Genomic DNA, 16,438 nt, shown 5'->3' on the forward strand with positions numbered 1-16,438 from the left:
ACCACATAAACAGAAAAAATCAGAAGTAGCACTGTGGCTCAAGTGGTAGAGTGCTAGCCTTGAGCACAGAGAGGCTCACGGACAGTGCCCAGGCCCTGAGTTCAAGCACCAGGACTGGCCCAAAAAAAAAAAAGAGTTTCATGGCCTTGCCTGTGAGAGCTGGCTTCAATCCACAAGCCTTAGATCTCAGCGTCCTGAGTAGCTAGGATTACAGGTGTAAGCCACCAATGCCTGCCTATTTATTTTTATTTTGGGCTTAAACTCAGGGCCTAAGTGCTCTCTCTGAGCTTTCATGTGCTTAAAGCTAGTGCCCTACCACTTGAACCACAGCTCTACTTCTGGCTTTTTTGTTGTTAATTGAAGATAAGAATCACATGGACTTTTCTACCTGGCCTGGATTTTGAACCTTGAATCTCAGATCTCAGCCTCCTGAGTCGCTAGGACTACAGGTGTGAGCTGTTGTTGGCCAGCTTTTTGATTTATCATTTAAAAGGCTTTCTCTGGATGCAGACAGTTCCAACCCCACCTATTCCCCTGCCCACCTAAGTAGATTCTTGTTTGTTGCTGCTCTCTGGAGACTTGGAAAATAATTCATTCTGGTCCCTGCCTCCAGGGGGCGCTCAGCTCCCCTCCCTGCACAGGGCACCTAGCACAAACTGATGGTCGGTTGGAAGCTAGTTTATTGTTTTATTTGCACAGGAGAGGATTAAGGAGGGGTGGGATGTGGCTGGGCTCTGCAGTTTGGTTCTAGGGACGTAGGTCCCCTTCCTCGGCACTACGACGACCAAAGTCCATCCATCCATAGGCTTCTTCTTCTTCCTGCATCCACGGCCCCTGCTTCTTGGACAGGTCTGAGGAGACGATAGGAGGCGAAATTTGGGGAAGGAACTAAAGCACGAGCCAGTATGGGAGGGGTCTTGGACAAACCTGGCTGTACAAGGCAATCAGGGTGTGGGTAATCAGTTCCTACCTGCTATGAGGTATGGCAGGCCCTGGGGCCCCAGCTGTCTTCGGTAGTGAGAGGCCGGGCCCACCTGGTCTGGCCAGTGTGGCTCCAGACCCCTGCTGGCCGCTGGATCTGAAGGTGACTCTTGAAGATGGGACAAGGGCTTCCAAGAGGCTTGGGTGCAGGTGGCCAAAGCCAGCATGAACATCAGCGAGTATACAGCAGGTCGGAGCATCTTGTCTACAAGTGGGGAGAGAAAGGGGCCAGGCTTCCAGGTGAGTCACACAGAGGCAGCCAGGGGCCTGGGACCAGATGGGTTGTGGTTCCTGGCTCCTGCCTTCCTGTGTGAGTTCCTGCCGGTTCCCCTTCATTGTGACACCCCAGGAAACCCCTTGCCCTTCTGTCTTCCCTACCCAATGACAACGACTGAATAGAAGTTTCTAGACTGCTCTGTGAGATCTGAGGCCACATTAGTGGCTTTGTAGATATTATTATTTCTGTCAATTGTGGGGCTTAAACTTAGGCCCTGTCTCTGAGCTTTTTTTTACTCAAGACTAGTGCTCTACCACTTTGAGCCATAGCTCCACTTCTGGTTTTTAGGTGGTTAATTGGAGATAAGAGTAACAGACTTTTCTGCCTGGGCTGACTTCGAACTATCAGATCTCAGCCCTCCTGAGTAGCTAGGATTACAGGTGTGAGCCACCAGTGCTTGGCAGATGTTTTATTTTTAGCTATTTGCTTTTTTTTTTTTTGGTTCTGGTCGTGGGGCCTGAACTCTGGGCCTGGGCGCTCTCCCTCAGCTCTTCAGCTCAAGGCGAGTGCTCTACCACTTGAGCCACAGTGCTGCTTCCGGCTTTTTTTCTTTTTGCTTATGTGGTGCTGAGGAATTGAACCCAGGGCCTCATGCATGCAAGGCAAACGCTCTACTACTGAGCCACCTTCCCAGCCCTAACCCTCTATTTCTTAAACCACACCTTTTTGTGGATTCATTGGAGATGAGTTTCTTTTCTTCCAAGACTGGATCTGAACTGCAATCCTTAGCTCTCAGCTTCCTTAGTAGCTAGCACTACAGGTGTGAGCTACTAGCACCTGGCTTTCTGTAGATATTTAAGTCTTGTAACTTCACGTGAACTTTCATTTTTTGTTTTATTTTTCTTGGTCCTAAGGCTTGACCTCAGGGCCTGGCCCCTGTCCTTGAAGTTTTTCCAGTCAAGGCTAGCTTTCTACAATTTTGAGCCACAGCCCCACTTCCAGTTTTCTGGTAGTTAATTGGAGATAAGAGTCTCACCGACTTTCTTGCCCTGGCTGACTTTGAATGGTGATCCTCAGATCTCAGCTCCCTCAGAAGTTAGGATTACAGATGTGAGCTACTGGTGGCAGGCTCAAGTGAACTTTTTTAAATGGTGACTCCAAAGGCAAATACACGTTAAAGGGACTTACCACCGCAGTGGAGATTGCAGGCATAGTTACCACGTAGCCAGGGCGCTCCATCTTTGTGGAGCCCACAGAGGAAAGAAACTATCATATTTGTTTACCTGAGGAATCACTTGTGATTGTACATCAGCAATGGAGGAAAAATAAAATTAAACTGCCACCATTCACAACTAAGTACAGGATGAACCAAGTTTATTCACCCTTGAATTAAAATTCAAAGGTCCATCCATTCTTCTTTTTCCAGTCCTGGGGCTTGAACTGGGGACCTAGGTACTGTCTCTGAGCTTCTTTTGCTCAAGGCTAGCACTCTACACTTGAGCCACAGTGCCATTTCCTGCCTTTTCTCTTTATGTGGTACTGAGGAATCGAACCCAGGGCTTCACGCATGCTAGGCAAGCACTCTACCACCAAGTCCCCCATCCGTTTTTTGGGTCCAATGTTTCTGAGTTTTTTTAGCCTTGTCCTTGGATTGGCTCTATTGGGAGTACGATTTTAAAAAGAAAAAGAAAAAAAAAAACCAACCAACTTTCCTTTATCTGGGTATGGTAGCTCATGGCTCATGCCTCTAATCCCAGCACTTAGGAGGTAGAATCAGAGGATTACAGAGTTCAAGGTCAACTGGTGCTACTGAGCAAGATCCTGTCTCAAATCCAAAACAAAATTAAAAGAATTAAGCAGCTGGGTGTTGGTGGCTCACACCTGTAATCCTAGCTACTCGGGAGGATGAGATCTGAGGATCGTGGTTTAAAGCCAGCCTGGGCAGGAAAGTCTGCAAGACTCTTATCTACATTAACCACCAGAAAACTGGAAGTGGCTCTGTGGCTCAAGTGGTAGAGCACTATCTTTGAGCTGAAGAGCTGAGGGACAGCGTGCAGGCCCAGAGTTCAAGCCCTATGACTGACAAAACAAAAACCCCAAAACAAAAAAACAATATATTTTAATATGATTAAGCTTAGATGAATCCTTTGAAGGATTTAAAGAGAAATCCACATTTCAGCCATATTTCAGGCTCCTATGTGGCGAGTGGTGCCATATTGTACAAAACAGATTTTAATTGTCTCTTCTTTCTCATCTGAGTGATAGAAGGGCCCTCATATCCCTGGGAGGAGTGGAAGGAGAAGATGAGGGAGGGGACCTGCCTGAAGCAGAAGGGCAGGTGGAAGGTAAGGGCAGGGAATGTCAGGATGGCCCTCAAACCAAGACCAAGTTTCACCATGGCGCAAGAGAAGGATTCTAACTGGGTACTGGTGGTTCACACTTGTAATCCTAGCTGAGAAGGAGACTGAGATCTAAGGATTGTAGTTCCAAGCCAGGCCAAACAGAAAGTCTATGAGTCTTTTTTTTTTTTTTTTGTCATGGGCCTGGAACTTGGGGCCTGGGCTCTGACCCTGAGCTTTATTCCCCCCCCCCCCCCCCCCCCGGGGCTGGTGCTCAACCACTTTGAGCCACAGTACCACTTTTTCTGGTGGTTAATTGAAGAAAAGAGTCTCATGGATTTTCTTGCCTGGGCTGGCTTTGAACTGTGATCCTCAGATTTCAGCTTCTTGAATAGCTAAGATTACAGGTATGAGCCACCAGCACCTGGCTCATGAGACTCTTACCTCCAATTAACCACCAAAAAGTTGGAGGTGGAGCAGTGGTTCAAGCGGCAGATTGCCAGCCTTGAGCATAAAAGCTCAGGGACAGTGCCCTCAGGTTCAAGCCCCGGTACTGACACAAAAGAGAGAGGAGAGGAGAGGAGAGGAGAGGAAAGGGGAGAGAGAGAGAGAGAGAGAGAGAGAGAGAGAATCCAAGTTCTTAAGACACCAAAATCTGGTACCCTGATGGCTGGTCCCTGCACTCCCTCCGGTCTTGGCTTCTCACCTGCAGAGCTGGGAGGCGGTGGAGTGGTGGTAGCGTGGTAGCTGGGTCAGCTCCCTCTCTGCTTGGCCTCCAGCCCACCTTTATGGAGCTCTTGTGGTCCCTCCCAAGTGCTCCTCCCACGTGAGGCCAGGCTCAAAACTGGGTGTGGGGTACGGATCCAACCTATCACCCTTGTCACATAGCCATGCTGCGCCCTTCCCCCTCCTCCCACCCCCATGTCAGACCCACTGTGTCCCTCCCTAGCCCTTGTCCTTTGGACTAGGATCCACCGGTGGGGGCAGCTGGGAGAGATGAACTAAATGACCTTAGGGACATCCTCTATGCTGATGTTTGGTGGGCAGGCAGGGTGTGACTGTGGGGTGACATATTGATTCCCGTCCCCTTCTAGCAGGCTCTGCAAACAGGATGTGTGATAGTTATCAGGAGCAATGGCCCATAGGCTGATGCCCTGCCCTTTCTGCCCAGAGATGCATGTCCTGGTTGACTCTGAACCCCTTCACCCAGGCTTATCATGGGCAACCTTCAGCTCTCCCTTCCCCATGTGCCCTCTGTGCTGAGAACTGGATGGGCCTTGCAGCTCCTCCTTCCATCTCCCGGGACCTGCTGTCTGTCCTCCCTGCCCGGCATTCCCTCTACCCAGAGCCAGTGCATTTCAGTGCTGCTCATGCTGGGCCTGGAATCCTAGTTACTCAGGAGGCTGAGATCTGAGGATCATGGGGATCATGGGCAGGAAAGTCCATGAGAATCTCCAATTAACCACCAAAAAGGTGGAAAGTAGCACTGTGGATCAAGGAAGGAAGGGATGGAGGGAGGGAGGGAGGGAAAGAGGGAGGCAGGCAGGCAGGCTGGAAGGAAGGTAGGAAGGATGGGAGGAAAAAAGGAAGGAAGGAAGGAAGGAGGGAAGGAAGGAAAAAAGGAAGGAAGGAAAGAAGGAAGAAAAAAGGAAAGAAGGAAGAATGAAAGAAAGGTAGGTAAGAAAATTGGAAGGATAGCTGGGCACCAGTGGCTGATGCCTGTAATCCTAGCTACTCAAGAGGCTGAGATCTGAGGATCATGGTTCAAAGCCAGCCTGGGCAGGAAAGTCCATGAGACTCTTATCTCCAATTAACCACCACAAAGCTGGAAGTGGTGCTGTGGTTCAAGTAAGAGAGCACTAGCCTTGAGTTGTAGAGCTCAGGGACAGTGCCCAGGCCCAGAGTTCAAGCCCCATGACCGACAAAAAAAGAAAACAGGAAGGAGGGAAAGAAGGAAGAAAGCAGGCAGAGGCTAGGAATGTGGCTCGGTGCTAGAGTGCTTGCCTAGCATGCATGAAGCCCTAGGTTTGATTCTTCAGTACCACATAAACAGAAAAAGCTAAAAGTGGTGCTATGGTTCAAATGGTAGAGTGATAGCCTTGAGCAAAAAACCAGGGACAGTCAGTGCTCAGGCCATGAGTTCAAACCCCAGGATTGGCAAAGAAAGAAAGAAAGAAAAAAGAAAGGAAGGAAGGAAGGAAGGAAGGAAGGAAGGAAGGAAGGAAGGAAGGAAGGAAGGAAGGAAGGGGCAGGCTAGGAAAGTGGCTCAGTGGTAGAGTGCTTGCTTTGCATATATGAGGCCCTGGGTTCAATTCCTTAGCACCACATAAGCAGAACAAGCCTGAAGTGGTGCTGTGGCTGAAGTAGTAGAGTGCTAGTCTTGAGCTGAAGAGCTGTGAGGGACAGAGCCCAGGCTCAGAGTTCAGGCCCCATTACCGACAAGAAAGAAAGAAAGAAAGGAAGGAAGGAAGGAAGGAAGGAAGGAAGGAAGGACCACTGATTGCCAGCCTTAAGCTAGAAAACTAAGGGACTGCACCCAGGCTCGAGTTTAAGCCCTACTACCTACAAAAACAAACAAATAAAAAAATTTGATTTCAAGGGAAGATAATTCTTACATAAAACATCTATAACTTTGCACAGTAAAAATATATCTAAGCTAAAGGTGTGACTCAAATGGTAGAGTACTTGTCCAGCAAGCACGAGGCCCTGAGTTCAAATCCCACCCCCCCAAAAAAGAGAAAAACCTTAAAATGCTCTTAGCTACTTAGGAGGCTGAGATCTGAGGATTGCAGTTTGAAGCCAGCCTGGACAGGAAAGTCCATGAGACCCTTATCTCTAATTGTTATTAAATTGGAAGTGGCACTGTGGCGCAAAGTAGACTGCTAGCTTTGAGCAAAAAAGCTCAGAGACATCCCTCAGGCCCTGAGCTCAAGACCCACGACCGACAACAACGACAACAGCAAAAGGCTAGCCAATAGACTAAAACATTTTTCAAACACATACCAGAAAGCAAAATGGTACAATTGTTTTTTTTTATTATGAAAATACTGTACAGAGGGGTTACAATTACATGGGCAAGATAATGAGTACATTTCTTATCAAGCATTGTAGCCTCCTCCTTTGTTTCCCCTTCCCATCCCTTCCCATACTCCCCCCCGCCCCTTCCCCCACCCAATCCTCCTCCCCCGCAATTGTTGACTTGGTTGATAAATTGCTGCTTTGGCATGTAATGTGCACAGGGCTGTTTTTGATTTTTCCATGGTTGGAGCTAGGCATTTTGTTCTTGTTCATGCATCATTAGCCTCCCCCTTCTAGTCTGGGGCGAGTTTTGAGGCCCCTTGGGTCTTCAGTAAGGGCAGTGGTACCCACGCTCTCAGCTAGCCTTGCTGAGAATTAACAGGTGATGGAGGATGCAGGCTGTGAGGTATCCATGGCAACCAGCAGCCAAATGTTCTGGTGAATAACCACTCTCATCCAGAGCAGGACACAATGACTCAGCAGAGGGAATAAATGAAAATGACAAAAACCAGCACAGGCCTTGGCAGTGATTAATTGATTCACAGAATCTCATGGATGGAAGGACTTTGGGGCGGGGGGGGGGGTGGGGTGGGGTGGGGGGTGGGGGGGTGGGTGGGAGTGGGGGAGGGAAGAGGTTGGGAGAAGGGCCGAGTGGCTTTGCTCTGTCCTGGGGGATGGAGATGTGGGTGTTGCTGTGGCAACTGGAAATTATAGGCTCTTGATAGAGTGCAGGTTGTCCCAGAGTTCAAGACTTGATTCTGTGTGTGTGTGTGTGTGTGTGTGTGTGTGTGTGTGTGTGTGTGTGTGTGTACGTGCGCGCGCGTGGGTGTTGTGCTAGATCTTGAACTCAGGGCCTGTGTGATATTCCTTAATGTTTTCCCTCAAGGCTGGTACTCTACAATTTGAGCCACAGCTCTACTTCTGGCTTTTTGGTGATTAATTGAAAATAAGAATCTCATGCACTTTCCTGCCCAGGTTGGCTTTGAACCACAATGCTCAGATCTCAGCTTCCTGAGTGAGTAGCTTGGATTACAGGTGTGAGCCATCTGTGCCTGGCTTCTCAAAACTGCTTGTGATGTTTTTAATATCTTTTTTCTTTTTTTTTTTTTTGGGGGGGGGGTCCGGTCATGGGGCCTGAACTCTTGGCCTGGGTGCTGTCCCTCAGCTCTTCAGCTCAAGGCTAGCGCTCTACCACTTGAGCCACAGCGCCACTTCCGGCTTTTTTTTTCTTTTTGCTTATGTGGTGCTGAGGAATCGAACCCAGGGCCTCATGCATGCAAGGCAAGCACTCTACCACTGAGCCACCTTCCCAGCCCTTTAATACCTTTTTTGCTTTTTGTTTTTTGTTTTGTTTTGGTTTGTTTTTGGTCTGTCATGGGGCCTGAACTCTGGGCTTGTGTGCTGTTCCTCAGCTCTTCAGCTCAAGGCTAGCACTCTACCGTTTGAGCCACAGCGCCACTTCAGGCTTTTTCTGTTTATGTGGTGTTGAGGAATCGAACCCAGAGCCGAATGCATGCAAGGCAAGTACTCTACCACTGAGCCACCTTCCCAGCACAGTTTATGAGATCTTATCTCCAATTAACCACCAGAAAACTGGAAATGGCACTGTGGCTCAAAGTAGTAGAGAGCTATCCTTGAGCTAAAGAGCTCAGGGACGGTGCCCAAACCCTGAGTTCAAGCCCCATGACCAAGAAGAAGAAGAAGAAGAACATATAAAAGATGACAGGATCTAGGGGAGTATTTGAGCGTTCACATTTAAATTCTTTCCACCTTCTGATTTTTTTTCCCCCTTAAGCAGCATCTCCCAATGTAGCTCAGCCTCAGCTTGTGCCCTTCTGGCCTCAGCTTCCTGAGTGCTGGGATTATAGAAGCATGCAGCCACACTCTGCTTGTGTGTTTGAATATTTACAATAATTTATTGGTAGAGATTTTGTTTGGTAATTTAAAATTCTGGTTGTAAGTGGAAAACAAATAAGTCTAAAACACCTGTGTGGGTCGAGTCTCTACTCAGGTGAATTTCAGTGACGGGTGAAGTAAGCTGGCCAGGGTTAGTTCCCCACAGGCAGGGAGGTCACTGAGCTGAGCTGTGCTCCTCACCTCCTATGGGTCTTCTTGGACTCTGTAGGTCTGCAGAATCCCATTCCTGCTGCCTCTCCTGCCCATGGTTCGGGTCCCACCCTCTCTCCAGAAGCCCAGGTCCAGCTAGGCTCCCCTCTCTGCCACCTCTGCTTCCTCCACCTGTGTGGGTCCTCACTCTGGGGGTCACTCCTCCCTCCCCAGCCCCAGCCCCTGGGTGGGCCATTCACCTATGTCGGGTTATACATCTAGATGACTGCTCCTGTCCTGTTCAGATCCTGCCAGCACATCTTGGTCTCTGGTAGAGGTCACCATCACCCCCTTTCTCAGTTGAACTCCCTCCTGGTAAAAAAACAACACACACACACACACACACACACACACACACACACACACACACAGAGCAATTTCCCGAAAGTAGCCAGTGAATTCAACAGCAAATTAATATTCTGCAGCTGGCTGGTTGCCTGGCAACCTTGGTGAATAATTTCTTCTCCCAAGGTCAGGTGACGTCAGCACCCCATCCCCATCCCCTTGCTATGAATGCTGTCTTCTGCTACCATCTTCTGTCCTTTTCTCTTTTCCTTGTCACTGGAGGGTCTGTCCCCCACATTCAAGATCAGCTCCTCTTTTTTTTTTTTTTTTTCCTTTTTCCAGTGTTGGGGTTTAAACTCAAGGCCTAGGTGCTGTTGCTGAGCAATTGTGCTCAAAGCTAGACCTCTTCCACTTCAGCCATAGCTCCATCTCCGGCTTTTTAGTGGTTAATTGGAGACGAGAGTCTCATGGATGTTCCTACCTGGGCTGGCTGTGAGAACTGTGATCCTTAGCTCTCAGCCACTTGAGTAGTGAGGATTACAGATGTGAGCCATTGGCACCCAGCTTGATCAACTCTTCTATGACCCTTCATCTCAGACCCTTCGGCTGGCTCAGATGACCCTATGTCTTCATTGATTCATTCATTTGCGCACTCTAAGAGCCCACTTACTGCCAGGCACTATGCTGCCCCTGGGGATACATTGTTGTTCCCGAGGACCTGGCTCCCTTGCTGATGACAGGGAGATGGTGGGATAGGCACTTCCGGGGTCACAAATGGTGGAGAGACCAGCAGACAAGCTGCTGCCCTTTACTTACAGACCTTAAATTCTCTTCTGTGGAAGCCACCTCTCACTTCCTCTTCCCGCAATCATGGTGACTAAAATGCTGGGAGTTCAGAAGGCTGAGTGAGACCTGAGGATTGTGGTTCGAAGCCAGCCTGAGCAGGAAAGTCTGTGAGACTTTTTTTTTTTTTTTTTGGTTGTGGGGCTTGAACTCTGGGCCTGGGCGCTGTCCCTCAGCTCTTCAGCTCAAGGTGAGCACTCTACCACTTGAGCCACAGCGCTGCTACTTCTGGTTTTCTGGGTGGTTTATTAGAGATAAGCATCTCAAGGACTTTCCTGCCATGGCTGGCTTTGAACCACGATCCTCAGATCTCAGGCTCCTTAGTAGCTAGGATTATAGGCTTGAGCCACCGACGCTTAGTGTTTGTGAGACTCATCTCCAAGTAACCAACAAAAAGCTGAAAGTGGAGCTGTGGCTCAAGTGGTAGAGCAACAGCCTTGAGCCAAGAATCTCATTGACAGCTCCCAGGCTCTGAGCTCAAGCTCTAGAACCAATACAAAACAACCCAAAAGGGTCTGGAAATGTGGCTTAGTGGTAGAATGCTTGCCTTGCATGCACGAGGAACAGTGCCCAGGCGCCGAGTTCAAGCCTGGGGACTGGCAAAACAAAACAAAACAAAAAAAAAACCCAAGCCAAAACCAAACCAAACAAACCAAAAAACAAACCTAAATAACGGGCACTGATGGCTCATGCTTATAATCCTAGCTACTCAGGAGGCTGACACCTGAGTATCACAGTTTGAAAACAGAGTGATCAGAAAAATCCACAGACTCCATCTCCAATTAACCAGCAAAATACTAGACTGGAGGTATTCCTCAGGTGGCAGAGTCTTAGCAAAAAAGCTGAGCAAAAGAACAAGAACCTAAGACCCAATACTGGCAACAAACAACATAAAACAAAGAGTGTGAGGTCCCACTATGTCTCCCAGGCAGGTCCCAAACTCCCAAACTCCGAGCCTAAGCAATCTGCCTTAGCCTCCTTTGAGTAGCTGGGTCTACAGGTGTGCATCACCATGTCTAAATACTTTTTTCAGTCATGGGGCCTGAACTCTGGGCCTGGTCACTGTCCCTCAGCTCTTCAGCTCAAGGCTAGTGCTTTACCACTTGAGCCACAGCGCCACTTCTGGCTTTTTTCTTTTTGTTATGTGGTGCTGAGGAATCGAACCCAGGGCCTAAGGCATTCAAGGCAAGCGCTCTACCACTGAGCCACCTTCCCGACCCTCTAAATACTTTTTTAATTTTTTAATTTTTTTTGCTGGTCCTGGGGCTTGAATTCAGGGCCTAGCACTGTCCTTAAGCCTCTCTGCTTAAGGCAAGTGCTCTACCACTTGAGCCACAGCACCACTTCTGGCTTTTTCTGTTTATGTGGTACTGAGGAATCCAACCCAGGGCTTCATGCATGCTAGGCAAGCACTCTACCACTAAGCCGCATTCCCAGCCCCTCCCCCCTCTTTTTTTTTCAAGAAACCCATTTGCAGATTGCAACAGGAGGTCTGCCAGTTGTATGGTCCAAATAGCTGTGTCTCAAACTTTATTAAGTGAAAGTTGATAGACTGAATATTGATGTAGTAGGGCTGGGTGGGGATTGAAATTGTGCAAATTACCAGGTGATATTGTGCACGTTTTTACAGATCATGGCACTGACGTCAGCTGCCATCTCTAGGCACCTAGCCTCTCTTTGTGCACGTTTCCTGTGATTTCACAGATAACGGATTAAGAATCAATGATTTGACACACCAGGAGACTTTCATGTTTATGTTTGGCATTAAAATCTTCTTTTTCAACCTCTGTGCTCTGTGCTTCCTGTACTTAAGCAACCATCCATTGTAGGTATAAATTAACCATAAAGGATGGCGATTAAAGACAATTTAAACTGGGTAACAATGCATGTTGCTGTGGTTGGGTGGTAGCTAGCACACGGGCCCCTGGTCTTCTGCATGTATTCCTGACCAACACACATTCTGCTTTAATGGAGAGGTTTAAAAATATTTATAAGTGTTAACAATAGGTACTGAAGCAGGAGGTATTTCTGCTTATAAGGATACACCTGGGAAAGTTGTGTTTGTCTAGGAACTTGGTAAACCACTGGATAGAAAATCTTTGGCTGGAAGTGGCGCTGTAGCTCAAGTGGTAGAGCGCTCGCCTTGAGTTGAGGAGCTGAGGGACAACGCCCAGGCCCAGAGTTCAAGCCCCACGACCGACAAAAAAAAAAACTATATAGAGCACTCAGAAAATCTTTGGCCTCTCTGAGGAATCTAGTAAAAGCTATAGATAATTTTCCCTAAAATGCACAAGTACAGACAGTGCTGGCTGGGGATTCACACTTGTAACCTCAGCTACTCAGGAGACTGAAATCTGAGGATCATGGTTCAAAGCCAACCTAGCAGGAAAATCTGTGAAAATCCATGTTTCATCTCCAATGAACCACTAAGAAGCCAGAAGGGGAGCTGTGGCTCAAGTGGTAGAGCTCTAGCCTTGAGCACAAAAGTCAAAGGAGAGGGCTGAGTTGAAGTTCCAGTAATGGCATGCATGTGCATGCACACACACATATACCACATACCACATACCATACACCACATACACACAAACACATGTACATTATAGGTAGATTTCATGGCTTAGTTTTTCCAATACTGATACCTAAGTTCTGATCCTGGGCTACCCTCTATCCAAATCACCTTAAGTGTAACATCCCTGATTCCTTCTCCTCAAGTTGAGCTCTGATCCTTCTCCACTCCTGTTCCAGGATCTTCAATAGCTCCCCATTAGCCAAAGCAGTTTCCCCAAGTGTGGTCTCCAGGCCATGCTGTAGAATTTGGCTGATGCTGGTTACAGTTCCTGTACTCTACTCCCAAGCTTCTGAATGACAAGCCACAGCTGTAGGGGCTGGGGTTCTAGGGATGGAGCCCAGGGCCTTGAGCATGCTGGGCAAGCATTTTTCCACTTGGGCTATAATCCCAGTTCTTTTCCTTCCTTTCTTCCCTTTCCTCCCTTGCTCCTTCGCTTCCTCCCTCCCTCCCTCCCTCCCTCCCTCCCTCCCTCCCTCCCTTCCTTCCTTCCTTCCCTCCCTCCTTTTTCTTTCTTTCTTTTTTTTTTTGTGGTGCTGGGAATCAAACTCAGAACCTCATGAATGTAAGTAAGCATTCTACTGCTGAGCTATATATCTGGAGTTCCTGATCTTTTTCTTTTGTTGGTCATGGGGCTTGAACTTGGTGCCCAGGCTCTGTCCCTGAGCTCTTTTGCTGAAGGCTAGTGCTCTATTTGAGCTGCAGTTTCACATCCGGTTTTCTGGTGGTTAATTGGAGGTAAGAGCCTCACAGACTTGCCTGGCTGGCTGGCAGATCTCAGCCTCCTTAGTAGTTAGGATTATAGACATGAGCCACTAGCACCTGGCTGATCTTTTAGCTTAGCTACTGTTAGCTGCAAAGCTCTACCATGCCATGCCTCATTCCAAATGAGTAAAATGAATTCACAGGCCAAATAAGCATACATTTTTCTGAAAGATGTTTATAATTTTTGCAAAAAATTTTGTTAAAAACATTTTCTCAGCTGGGTACCAGTGGCTCATGCCTATAATCCTAGCTACTCAGGAGCTGAGATCTGAGGATTGAGGTTCAAAGCCAGCCCATGTAGAAAAGTCTGTGAGACTCTTACCTATTTAATAAACTATTCAGAAAAAGCTGGGCCAGGCTGAGATCTGATGATCACAGTTCAAAGCCAGCCCAGGCAGGAAAGTCCGTGAAACTCTTATCTCCAATAAACCACCAGAAAACCAGAAGTGACGCTGTAGCTCAAGTGATAGAGCGCTAGACTTGAGACTTGAGCTGAAGAGCTGAGGGACAGTGCTCAGGCCCAGAGTTCAAGACCTACAACCGACAAAAATAAAACTTTTGTACTTACAACTATTTGTACTTGTTATACTAACCAATGTTACCTGTAGCATTAAATATTTATTCATTCTTTGTGGGGGGTTCTTTTTAGTTTGGGGGTGAAACTTTCTGAGTTCTCAGACTTTTTTTGTTTCATTCCTGGGACTTTAACTCAGGGCCTGGGTGCTGTCCCTGAGCTTTTTTTTTTTTTGGTCCGGTCGTGGGGCCTGAACTCTGGGCCTGGGCACTGTCCCTCAGCTCTTCAGCTCAAGCTAGTGCTCTACCACTTGAGCCACAGCGCCACTTCCGGCTTTTATCTTTTTGCTTATGTGGTGCTGAGGAATCGAACCCAGGGCCTTGAGCATGCAAGGCAAGCACTCTACCACTGAGCCACCTTCCCAGCCCCTGTCCCTGAGCTTTTGTACTCAAGGCTAGTGATCTACCACTTTGAGCTACAGCTACATTTCTGGCTGTTTGGTGGTTAATTGGAGGAAGAGTACTTGGGTTGGTTTTGAGATCATCAGCCTCCAAAGTAGGATTATAGATATTAGCCACTGGTGCCCTGCTCTCAGATATTCTTTTTTTTTGCCAGTCATGGTGCCTGAACTCTAGACCTGGGCACTGTCCCTCAGCTCTTCAGCTCAAGGCTAGTGCTCTACCACTTGAGCCACAGCACCACTTCCAGCTTTTTCTGCTTATGTGGTGCTGAGGAATCGAACCCAGGGCCTCATGCATGCAAGGCAAGCACTCTACCACTGAGCCACCTTCCCAGCCCCTCAGATATTCTTGTAAGCCACTGAAAAACCAGGGGACTGAAAGTGATTTGGCTAATACCCAGGGCAGCTAAACTATCCTGTGTGGGCCTAGAACCTTGATGTCTGATGAGATCACTAAGAACATGTGTTTATGATTATCTAAAGCAGTAGCAAGAACACAAAGGAGAAATTGTTAAAGATTTATATTATGTGCTAATTTTGAAGTAACTCTGTATCTCTTGAAGTGAAAACTGATCAAGGTGGGCTTAGTGGTGTATACCTGTAGTTCCAGCAACTCACTGAAGCAAGAAGATCACTTGAGCTCAAGAACTTGACGCTGCTTAGTAAATAAAACTGAAAATGCAGGGCTGGGAAGGTGGCTCAGTGGTAGAGCGCTTGCCTTGCATGCATGAGCCCTGGGTTCGATTCCTCAGCACCACACAAGCAAAAAGAAAAAAGCCAGAAGTGATGCTGTGGCTCAAGTGATAGAGCACTAGCCTTGAACTGAAGAGCTGAGGAACAGCGCCCAGGCCCCGAGTTCAGGCCCCACGACTGGACCAAAAAAACAAAACAAAACTGAAAATGCTTGTTAAGAGTAAACTTGCGCCAGGTGCCCGTGGCTCATGACTATAATCTTAGCTACTCAGGAGGCTGAGATCTGAGGATCACAATTCAAAGCCAGCCGGAGCAGGAAAGTCCGTGAGACTCTTATCTCCAATAAACCACTAGAAAACCGGAAGTGGTGCTGTGCCTCAAGCGGTGGAGGGCTCGCCTTGAGCTGAAGAGCACAGGGACAGTGCCCAAGCCCCAGAGTTCAAGCCCTATGACAAAAAAAAAAAAAAAAAGTAAACTTGCCAACAGGAAACTATGCTTTTCACTGCTGCCACAAGGGGGCACCAATGTCTGGCACCAATGCCAGGTAAACAAAAATTCTAGTATGGTGTCCAATTAGTGTGTACAACAATTTGAAGTTTTGGCCATTTTTGTGGATCCCAGTGCATTTAGCTAATTTCTCTTGTTCTCATAACAGCAGTTTTAGGAAGTGTTGAGATGGATGTGGTGGTGTATGCTTTTAATTACAGCTTAGGAAGGAGGATCAAGTTTGCAGCCAGCTTGGATTATGTACTAAGTTCAAGGTTAGCATGAGTTATATAACAGAGGTCCCCTCAAAAAGCCAAAACTTGTGGTTGGTGGTGGCTCATGCCCGTAAGCTGCTCAGGAGGCTGAGATCTGAGAATCAAGCGTTTGAAGCAAGAGCTCTAGCTCTAGAAGTCAAGTGTCAGCCTTGATCACAAAAGCCAAATGAGTGTAAGGACCTGAGGTTCAAGCCCCAGTACTGGCTCCAAAAGGAAAGAAGCCAGGTGCCAGTGGCTCAAGCCTATAATCCTAGCTACTCAGGAGGCTGAGTTCCCAGGATCATGGTTCAAAGCCAGCCTGGGCAAGAGAGTCAATGAGACTCTTGTCTCTAATAAACCACTAGAAAACCAGAAGTGGTGCTGCAGCTCAAGTGGTAGAACGCTAACCTTGAGCTAAAGAGTGCAGGGACAGTGCCCAAACCCAGAGTTCAAGCCCCATGGCCAGCCAAAAAAAAAAAAAAGGAAAGAGGATGAGGCTGGGAAGGTGGCTCAGTGGTAGAGTGCTTGCCTAGTATGCATGAGGCCCTGGGTTTGATTCCTTAGCACCACATAAGCAGAAAAAGCCAGAAGTGGTGCTGTGGCTCAGTGGTAGAGTGCTAGCCTTGAGCTGAAGACTGAGGGACAGTGCCCAGGCCCAGCGTTCAGGCCCCATGACCAACAACAACAGCAAACAAAAAACAAAAAACTGGATTGTCCTTATTGTAGGGGGCAGGTATTGGAGCCCAGGATGTCTGGGGACCTGGAGGATGGCTGGGTAACTGAATGCTGCATACACTCACTTGCAAATTAACACATCTGTTCTAAGCTCAGCCTCTTCCTCCTTGAAGTCACATCACCTCCCTGAATCTGATCTACCAAAGAGAGAACGTGGTCTATAGCAACTGAGTCAT

The 16,438-nt window shown here is 47.8% G+C and overlaps 1 protein-coding gene across 1 annotated transcript; it reads right to left on the reverse strand.

Annotated features, from left to right (window-relative positions):
* Positions 1-713: 713 nt before the first annotated feature.
* Gast (gastrin) lies at positions 714-1,181 on the reverse strand. The gene is made up of 2 exons (XM_042674075.1): positions 971-1,181; positions 714-851 (listed from the first exon to the last, which is right to left on the reverse strand). The coding sequence occupies exons 1-2, from the start codon at positions 1,179-1,181 to the stop codon at positions 748-750; spliced, it is 315 nt and encodes a 104-aa protein (XP_042530009.1). The 3' UTR covers positions 714-747.
* Between the last annotated feature and the right edge of the window lie 15,257 nt (positions 1,182-16,438).

The sequence above is a fragment of the Dipodomys spectabilis genome, unplaced genomic scaffold (genome assembly GCF_019054845.1).
Source record: "Dipodomys spectabilis isolate Male_0828 unplaced genomic scaffold, ASM1905484v1 ptg000018l, whole genome shotgun sequence".
Classification (NCBI taxonomy): domain Eukaryota; kingdom Metazoa; phylum Chordata; class Mammalia; order Rodentia; family Heteromyidae; genus Dipodomys; species Dipodomys spectabilis.